The sequence below is a fragment of the Dendroctonus ponderosae genome, unplaced genomic scaffold (assembly GCF_020466585.1).
Source record: "Dendroctonus ponderosae isolate FM_Combo_2020 unplaced genomic scaffold, Dpon_F_20191213v2 Dpon_F_20191213_2, whole genome shotgun sequence".
Lineage (NCBI taxonomy): Eukaryota > Metazoa > Arthropoda > Insecta > Coleoptera > Curculionidae > Dendroctonus > Dendroctonus ponderosae.
In genome coordinates this window covers 10,550,354-10,561,202 of record NW_026018165.1, presented here as the reverse complement: position 1 = coordinate 10,561,202, position 10,849 = coordinate 10,550,354, and the positions used below count along the sequence as shown (strand labels likewise).

Here is a 10,849-nt window from a genome sequence, read left to right as displayed (position 1 = left end):
TACGAGCCACTTGACTTATGTTTTATTAGTTTTGCCTGTTTCGGTTTATAACGCATTTAGTGAAGCCAAAAAACTCAGTTTTATAAGACCAGTTGGTTGGTTCAATGCTTTATAAAATATTCAACAATTGCTTTGTGATAGTTAGCTGATTAAGAAGGTTTTATTTCACAAATTTGATTAGTTTCCACCCAATTTAACTAACTCGAACTAAAAATTCAATTGCACGTCGAAATACGTCGACGGAAAACTGACGAGTTTCTGCAAAAAAGTAGGAAAAATTACAAGAATCTGTGCATAAATTCGGACATCTGTCGATCTTCCACCATAAGGATTCTATTAGCTGGCATTCGTTTTGGTCAGTGCAGAATGGGGAATTCAAAATACAATCCAAAATACCGGGGATTTTCAGAAAAACAACAACAATTGAGTTTTGATTATTTTTATTTTGCGGAAACTTAAGCCTACCTATGCATTAATAAACTAGTTATAAATCTCGCGCAAAAATACATTACATAATAAAGGAAGAGCTAATAAATTGCGAAAATGATTTACATAAGCATTATTGCACGTCATTGTAAAACACTTTACCGCATCGGTTGCGCAAGGATCCAACTACACATGTTGGGTACAGGGTGGTCCAATGATTTAATCTGAGACAGTTCAACGGCACATTTCATGCTTTTTCTGAAAAACATATGCACTATAGTTCAAAAGTGTGGCCTAGCGAAGTTGACGACCTAAAGTGTACAATTGTACACTTTCACTTTAAAGTTTGGTAGATTAAATTTACGCCACCCCGTATATTAACTGAAATATGTTTTTGCCTCTGGCAAAAAATATACAATTTCCAAATTCAAAGACTAAAGCAAAAGGTGCAAAGCATCAATAAAATGGAAGTAGGATTAGCTAGACTTTGAAATTTTTGTAGATTCCTTTATTTTATACCAAATGGTTTTGCTTACTTTTATAAAGCTACATTAATTTTATAAAATTATAAACCGAAACAAAACTTAATGAACCTTGAAAAACATCATTAAAATGGACCTAGGTTTATACGGAGCATGAAAATTGTGGGAATTACTTTATTTTATGCTAAATGGTATTGCTTATATACAGGGTGAGTCAGCGAAACGAAACCCCCTCTTAGATCGTACAGTAATAGCGACTGAAAAATAAAGTTCATATAAAAGTTGTGGTTGTCGCTGCCAAAGTATTTGTTTCTGTTATTTTGAACTATACCGGGTGTATAAAACCACCCTGTATATAACACTAGACTCATTTAATAGAACTACAACATTTATTAAAAATGTGATCATCAATGTTTCAGCCAAAAGAAAAACTAAATCTAAAGACAAACAATCTAAACTAGTTCCAATTAAAACTTAAAAATTTTGGAAATCACTTTCACACACACATCACATATTATCTCACGTGGTTTTACTTATTTGTATAAAACTAGTGTAAAGGAATTGGAACATAAAATCTGATGACAATAAATGTACTAACAGAAACTCTGAATTAACAAAGTTCAAAATAATTGCACAACATACCGTCAATGTACCATTTAAATCACAAATTAGATATAAATGTGTTAATGTAAACTGGCACTACTAGTCATTTTTTAGTTTCATGACAAGCTATATTTGTAAACTTTGAAGCAAAAGTTTAATAAAAAACTTACTAAGAAAACTGGAAGAACATACGTATTTGATGTTTTCTTAGACACTATTAGTCCTTTAGTTCAATACAGTTAGGTCACAGTTACACAAATAAGACTCAAAATAATATAAAAGTATGAAATAATTTATATACACAAAAAATAAATAACAAATATTATAAACTATAGAAACACTTGGACTTTAAATTTCATTTTAAGCGTCAGTATAAAATCGCTACTGATTTAAAGTAATTTAAAAAAAGGCACCGCATCAGGCCTGAATAATTATTATTGGCAACACGTTTTTGCTAAACTTCTATTCAATTTCGCCACTGTGGGAACATTGACTTAAATTATAAATTTTATTATTTTAGTTCTTACCCAAGTGTTTCCCAATAATTTACTTACCTCACTATATTTCAAAATACTGTTTAATGTTAGTTTAGATCTGAATTAATTAATTAATTGTAGTATGTAATTACATGGAATTAAGACCACAGATTAACCATTAAATACGTTACGTGAAAACTAGTATCTATTATAATGCGTAAAAGTTGGGCTGGAACATGGGTAATGAATTGTCCTGAAATTTACAAAAATCTACGTTACATTATTGTAATTATTTAAAAGAAATGTCTACTTCTACTTTGTTGAACTGTAATTATCGACATTGAAAACAATAAAATCTTTACTATTTGAAGCATATGAATGTTAGTAGCTAATTTATGTTAAGTGTTAAAAAGATATCTTACATTGTAAATAGAAAGAGCACCTTTAAGCCCTTTTTCACCATAGAAGGTATTCACCACCTTATCGCCATACACACTGATTACATCTAAAATAGGATACCAAAATTAGAAAACAAACATATTTACAACATCAAATATTTTAAATATGTATCTACTGATTTTCACGATCGGTATAATTAAAATAATTTTTATTTTTAATCAAATCTTACATCAAACGGTATTGATTAAAAGTGCACGCAAAAGTTCAGTAATAGTCGATAAAATAATAATTCAGGTTTGCCAAAAAAATAAAAGGTAAAAGAACAAATAAATCTACAATATAACATAGCATTCATTTTTCCAGAACCACTAAACCAAACAAGAGAGTTAATAAGTTGAAGATATTTTTTAGTAAGGAAGAACAAAATGCTTAAATCTAATAATCGTGGTTAAGAGGAAAGTGTTCGTGCCATGCATATTATAATTTATTTTAGAATAAATTCCGAATAGTATCATTATTTAATTTATTCAAGTCCATTAAATTTTGGGTCTTCTGTTTCTAAACACAAATGTTTTTGTGGCTAACATATTGAAAATTGCATTAGCTGATTTTCTTGGTCCGTTTTCATTTCAACTCAAATCTTTAAACCTCGAAGGACCATATTTTGAGAGGCATTAAAGCCAATTTGTCAGGGTTTACTGCTGGTCTATGAGTTAATGTATTCGGCATTGTTAGAGTCGAAATTATATTTTTGGCAATGAAATGCATACGCCCGTTTTGATATACTGTGACGAATGTTTCTCCGTTTCTATTCAACACATTTTTAACAGCCTTTTAAAAACTGTAACATTTTTTAAGTAGTCTCTTGAGAGCTTTGGACCATTTGAATGCAGAGTCGTTAAAACCCAATGAAACACAATGGATTACCAGTGTTACAGTCAACCATATGCTAATGAAGTGATTTTTTACTCGAATTATTGGAATTCGAATTATTGGAATGTAAAAATTATCTTTTTTGACATGCGAAACAGTAAATTAATATCAATTCCCATTAAAGCAACGCAATTTCATCCAAAAACGTTCTGACTAGGCCATTTGTAGCCAGGGTATTTGTAGGAAAATTCAGCTCTATTGATAAATGTTTGTAATTATTTGACCGGCATTTATACGTCCCAGTAATGTGCCTAATAAGGCATTACAAGATGAGATCATCTCAATATAATCTCAATATATTGTTGTTAATCATATTTTTGTAGAGGACATAAGACATATCATCTTAAACTGCACATAACGCATATAAATATTTGAAAGTAAGCGAACATATTTAAATTGTTATAAATTGATTATTAAATAATATTAATTTTTATCATATCAACGCATCTAGTAAAATTGCATTCGTTTGAATAATAAAACGTATATAAATTATAACAAAAGTGTTTTGCTATTGGTTCTGCGATGATTAGAAAGTGTATTTCGATCAAATCTTGCTATTTGAAATTCCGGATATTAACATAATTATATTTTAATTTTTGCATTTAAAATTGAATAAATTCCAATCTGATCTCAAAAATTAATCACTCGTTGATTTCAACTTTGGGTTTGAGCTTCGAACATCGCTCCTAATTGCTTTAAAATGCAAAGCGTCTTTCTCTGTAAAAACTGGTTTTGTATATATGTATAACATACAGATAGATGTAATTGAGTGCAAGGATCACATTCATCAGAGAATATTTTAAATTAATTTTCATTTTTAAATAATCCAACATACAGTTTAGTATTCAACAAAACATGTACACATGAATTGTGCATTTAAATTAAGAAAAAAATATTTGTAAACGACCCTAAACTGCCCTAAAATTTACACTTGGTATGGAAGTCAAATAAATATTGAAGTCGATGATAAAATACCAGGTTTTCAATTTTCTTAATTTATTCGTTCTCTTTTCAGTTTATTTCATCATCGACAGAGATAAGAGAGAACAGAGAACTTGAAAAGTGTCCACATGAGTTTCCTCTCGATTTAAAATTATTTTATTGTGACGATTTTATTTTAATCTAAAATTAGTACATTATGGTCTTATCGCAGAAAGAACTGATTTTCTTTAACAAAAATGTTTAGGTTAAAAAAAAATAATTCTTACTCCGTTTTTCACTCTCTCCACTCTTTTAGTTTTGAGTTCATTATTTAGATACATCATTCTGCGTGACGAATACAAAATATTAGAAAATTTGACAAAAATTACTTTCAAAATATCGGTTTGATTTGATCAATTGCTCCATTATTATTAGCAATAATCATAATAATTACAATAATAATAATAATAAACGACTTTTAGAACACATTGACTAAAACCATCCAACTAAGAAGTATAAAAGTGCAAAATATTATAAATAATAGAAAAATTAAAAGTAATAAAAAAAGTTAATGAGATTGCCAGGCATTTAGTAGGAGCTTAAATTAATAATTTGCAGATACCCAACAGATTTAATATGTAGTGTTGACAGCTTTATTTGAAAAAAAATGTATTTTGGAAATATGGCGTAATTATTTCACTCACTAAGCTCGTCTCGCAAAAAGAAAATATTTTTGCTTAGGTAAGAAGAATATATTTAATCATCAAGCTTAAATATTCATATCGCAATAAGAATAAGCGAGTAATAATGTTACAAAAAAGACAAAAAAAAAGAAATTTTAACATGTAAAATTTCTTTATTATAGGTGAAAATGACACACATTTTTTCAAGCCAGATTCTGCGCTTTTATTGCACCCCAATCAGAATTAAAAGAACTTTATGGAGGTTTGAAACAATATTTGTTTAAATGATTGCTGGATATTCGTTGGCATGTTTTAAAAGCTAGCAGATTTACAGATTAGATTACGTGCGTAATCCAAAATGTTAAAGAGTTGTAGGAGTGATCACAGAATTTCTGGTTTCACATTGATTTTTATTGTGGTCCGATTTAAAAAAAAATGATTTAAATAGTTGCTGTGTTTCAAAAGTTCCTTGGACATTCCCTATCTGATCGTTTACATTCAATACAATTAATCTAATTTATTAAAGCGTCTGATTCAGATTTCAAGTTGTGGTTGAAATAATTGTGTTAACCGATGATCTTCAGTTGAGATATTTATAAATAAATAATGTCAGCCACAAAAACACGACAATAAAGACTGAAATCGATCAAGATAACTCACCTATGTTGCTTCAGATTGTCCTGCCTTTTAAAGCTTTTACCGCAGATCGCACAGCTGAAGGTCAGTTCGGGGCTTTTGTGGGTTCTTTCATGGATCATGAGGTTGTAAGGCTTGGTGAACCTCCTCTGACAATATTTGCACACAAACTCACACTTGGCTCTCATTTTTCTCCTGAACTGATCGCGAGAAACGTCGTTATCTATTTGCATTATAGCAAACATTTTGATCAGGTTTTATTTGGTGAACTTGCGTAAAAATTGATCTTTATCTCCGTTACGGAAGGATTCACGGGATTTTCCGGCAAAGTCTCGTGTGCGATCCTGGTGTGGAGAGATCCTGCTTTAGATAGTGGCCAAACCACTTTGTTGTCTTTTGTGCGGAAATGTGCTACTGTGATGAAAGCCAGAAATATTTCAGATTTGGCCTAATGACACAAATGATTCACTGAAGAGAATGTGAGTGAATAATCCACGATCCTGTCAAGATGTTTTACTATTTACGATGCGGTGATTTGATCTTGTTGTCTCTTGGGTTGAGTCAGCGCAGTTTTTTCAGACAATCTCAATGTGGAACTGAAAAAAAAAATTCGATCAATATTTAATTTTCAAACGCAATGACTTTTTAATCAGTTTGAAGTACTATTTTGACTGGAAATATATTATTTTAAAAAATTTACAAAATGCTTCCTTTCTGCATCTTTATGGGTTAAATAGCATAACCAGTAAATTTCAAAAGCGGTTTATATTTTATGTTCTCCGAATAAGTAGGAGAGAATACGGTGAACTTAACGGCCACACAGTAGCATGAAATTCGGCCATATTAAATGGCAATGATCAATAGTGATCAATCAAATAAGATGACTGTGATTCTTGCACCGCTACCCATCATAATTTGTTAGATTTTCGATTTAGTTTGATGAAAAAGTCTGGATTTTCATTTTGGTTTACATTTTTATTCACTGTAGAAATGTATGTCCCTTTGAGTTCCTTTGTAAGAATGGTACTCATTTGCTAAATTATAAATTAGATAAAACTCCTAAAAACCATTGTAATAATGGCAAATAAAACGTACAAACCCATCCGCGTTGAAAAAAACTGAAAGTTTTATTCCCGACAACTAGGAATTCTCGATTAATCATCAAAAGGAAATTCTTTTTTATCCATACTGCTCTTTTCCGGATGCTGTACGTAAGAAATGAAAACTCTCTGACATCATAGATGATCTAAACCTAAATACAGGCGTTTATGACGCACAAGAAATAACAGATAAATTCGCTAGTAAATTGAAAAGCCCATTTATTTATTATTATTATTATCATCCTGTCAGTGAGTTATTGTTTTTGCTTGTACTTTAAAGCCATTGTTTAATAAGTGAATGTGTGGGTATGACTAGACGTTGGAAATATTGATTTTCAGATTATAGATGACTAGCTTATTAGTTCAGAAGTTAAATATTGATTTCAATTGTTTTTATCATTGTGTTCCCATGGCTCGTGATGATCTTAGAAAGTAGAAAATGGTAAGTAGTTATTTTTAATTATAACGTAATGGCGCAATTATGTAAATTTAAATATTCTATCTGCCTTACAGAGTGTTTCAATTCTTCAATGCTACTATTTAACATGTGTTAACAAATAGTAGAAAAATATGTTTCAAATGCAGGTTTTTAATAGATGATTTAGTAATAATATTAATTTGGTTGGAATGGTTTTAATTGATGTCTCATAAAGTTGCTTCTTAAAACTAGCATTGTTTATTGTTTCCCAATCCGGATACTCGAAGTAATTGTTTGCATATGTAACTGATGGGCAAAGTCAGCTTTATTTTATCTACTGATTTTTATAGGAGACTCTGTAAGGGGAGCCTTTGATAAGCATCACTCATCACTTTCAAGGTTTTGAAATAAAAAAATATATATTTATAAAACTGATCTTGAAGATCCCGCAGTGCATAAACACACCTTAGGATTAATTTTCATAATTCAGCAATTTTATTGTGCGCAATCCGAACAATATTGGCCATTTATCTAATTTACATAATTAACGTTCGTTTCTCTAATTGTTTATATCCTTGTTTTAATCCTGCCCATGCCGATCACGATTCTAATTTAAAACTTTTTACAGTAGCGTGTTCCACCTTTAATTAATGGTTACCGTACAAGGTAATATTGATTGCAAGTATGCTGACGAGCTGAACGAATTTGCCATTCATTTTACCTTGTATATCAATAAGCATCATACGTCTTCATATTTTTATTTCCTATTGATTTATAGCTTTTATCAATATGTTTTCTTCTAGCCTCAAATCGAGCCTTTGAATTGAATGAATAATTTTATTTACGGCAATGATTATGCAAGTTTGCAAGATAGACAAATAGAGCAATCAACTAAGAAATATGTAAGTACATTCGTAAGGTAGAAGAAATCTCTTGGTATAGACAAGAGAATTAATAAATGAAGACGTGAAAAAAAGTGAAACACACAGTTGTGATTGGAAGTAAAATGAAGATGAGGAGACAGTCCTTAGTATGTACACGGAATTTTTTTCTTAGATAGCAGATGGAAATTGAATGCACGTTTACAGCAAAAGTGCACAACGCCACCAAAAGTGAACATCAAAGTCACCAAACGGACATTTTACGGGTAGTGAACATTATTATTTGGGGAAAAATTTAATGAAAAAAGGATGAAAATGTATACAAATTTATAGAAAGTTCACAAAAGACACAAACATAATTTAGTGTTTATATTTATGATCCCCAGCAGCAATTGCAAAATAAATAATTGATAAAAAAATTATGAATTTGAAAATATTGAATTGACCATATTTTCCATATGAACATGCATATTGAATCAGCTCTATATGTAATCACTCTCAAATATGTTTTTTGTGTTTTCCAGAGAACTACCGATAGTGGGTTTATAGCAATAATTATTATATCCGGAAATATGACGATAGATTTGAAACATATTTCAAAAATGCCTTGCATTTGTCCCGTAAAGAATTAGAAGAAGAAGTAGAAGAGTGGTTGATTTTATAAAAAAGCAAATACTCACGTTTGCTATACTCGACAACACTTAACAAAAATTGCGCCAACATAATTTTCCAATACAATTTGAAGACTTTTCACTGATTCAGAAATTCAACTTTGACACTGTCTTAACTTCGGAGGAGTTCTTCTCTAACATTAGAACACTTAACTCACAGATGAGGCTATAGTGAGGAAGCAGTTATTTACAAGTGGCGCTAAAATATGAACTGACTGATCGCAGATTGTGAAAAGGTGAATTATTTCCCTACTCCCGCGAAACAGACCGTTTTACATATTGATGTACATTTGTTTGGGAGTGAAGCCACACGGTTTGGTACTAAGGTACTTGTTTGGTTCATTGTTGATCGTACTGATCTGAATAGTCTGAGCTCAAATGTATTTTCAATAGGCCACCGTCAGTTGAGCAGATGCATCGAAAGAATCACATTTGAATCAATGAAGGAAGAGAAATGTGGGGCCAAAGTTTGATAATGGTATCTTCTAGTGGAAAAGGTCCTTAACTAAAACTGTCTAATAATAATTTTGCATTACAAATTGTATTACTTTGACTTTTCTGCAGAATTTTGTATATGGATTACCAATAAAGTACTGTTTCTGAAAATGTTTTCTCATATACCAATTGACATCTTGATGCTACTTGTCTGCAGTTCTAGTTTTTTCTATCAAAATGTCTGTAGGTATGTTTAAATTCAATTTTAAATGTATGAAAAACAGCTGCGTATTTCTAAATTACTTGTAAAAATCGAACCGTACAATTCAGCAGAGTAATTGTGCAAAATTAAGGAAAGAGTGGGTATACTTGATACAACTGAGCATAATTTTTTGACATTATTTCATTATTTGTGATGTACATATTTCTGAAATTATTATTATTGATACGACACATTTATTCTGACTCGTTTAGCTTTGATATATATAAATAATCTTTATTTCCTATAGAAAAGGGCTATCGACCCAATCGGTCTTTCTGCCCTTTAGCGTTGATTAACACATATTTTTCGCTTCAGACCCTTACTTTCTTCACCAAGAGTAAATCAGCTTTATTTAGCAAAGAAACCTTGTCCTTCATCTTTGCTTGTATCTGGTATAATACTTGCTCATTTAAGGATATTTAGAGGTATTACCCAGAACATTTATTGCTCATACCTAAACAATAATATTAATTTGTGAACTGGTTTTGTTTTATCGATTTTGCATATAAATATGAATTAACTTGCATAAAATAATAATCTATCCTGGCAATCTTTTGATAACAATAGCTATAATAAATGTGGTATTTTTTCTATTATATTTGATGCGCTAATTAAACAAAAATCAAAAGCAATGTGATTATTTATGAATCTTTACGTTTAACATGAATGCAAAGTATTACCAAACTCAAATACATGAAAAGTTTTAAAGATTCATTTGGATCCTGACGTTGTGCGAATATAAAAAAATGATTTCAGAAAATCTGCTTCTACTGGATATAGTTCTAGGTAAGCCATAACTAATTTAGTTAATTTGGTTCTTTCCAATCGCATATCTATATTTAAGATGCGATAAGCATGTACCTGGAATAAAAGTAATCAACGATCCTTTTTCCTGTACCTAAGCATACCTACTAGGTAAAGGTCAATTACGAAGGCGCGTCTTCCAATATGAAAGCTTCTTGTTTTCAATAATAGGTGTGCCTTTACTATGCACTGATAAATGTTTAAAAATGCGCTATTGAAACTGAAAATAGCGCAACTTGATGAAAGTGATGAAGCGAACAAAGAGGTTGAGTAATTTCAGTGGTATCTAGGCATTAGCATTGTATTTGTCATTTGCATAATGTTCATATTAATTCTATTTATACAGTTTTCATGCAGATAGATAAATCATTAGTCAGCTGAGAATTGTTAGGCCATTAACGATCCCCATGGGTGCCAATGGCATCTTTCCCAGTAGGAGAATTCCATAGACAATAGTGGGACCTCTTTGAACCTCTCTTTGCTAAAGCCCACAATTTATCATAATTTTATCAACTGCCTCGCTAGTCAACACCCATTCGATTCTTTCGCGTTCAATCTATCTAGATCTAGATGGGGTTTTGTCCCTGTCTAAGTCCGTTTGTTGAAGAAGGTGAGAATCGGACTTTCCTATATGATCAGATTAGGATCGGTTCAAGATTTCAATACCTCTTTTATCCTTGTTGAAAACACGATAAATTGACTGGCTGAGTGAGATGGAG

General features: G+C 30.9%; 1 protein-coding gene across 1 annotated transcript in view; it reads right to left on the bottom strand.

The window, feature by feature from the left end:
- Positions 1–423: 423 nt before the first annotated feature.
- LOC109539018 (protein drumstick) overlaps positions 424–10,849 on the bottom strand; it is a 29,923-nt gene continuing 19,497 nt past the window's right edge. The window contains exons 2-4 of the mRNA XM_019906529.2: positions 5,584–6,155; positions 2,410–2,492; positions 424–2,240 (exon numbers count right to left, since the gene is read on the bottom strand). Of these exons, the coding sequence (XP_019762088.1) occupies positions 2,468–2,492; positions 5,584–5,804 (246 nt within the window). The 5' untranslated portion in view covers positions 5,805–6,155 and the 3' untranslated portion in view covers positions 424–2,240; positions 2,410–2,467. The remainder of the gene's footprint in view (positions 2,241–2,409; positions 2,493–5,583; positions 6,156–10,849) is intronic.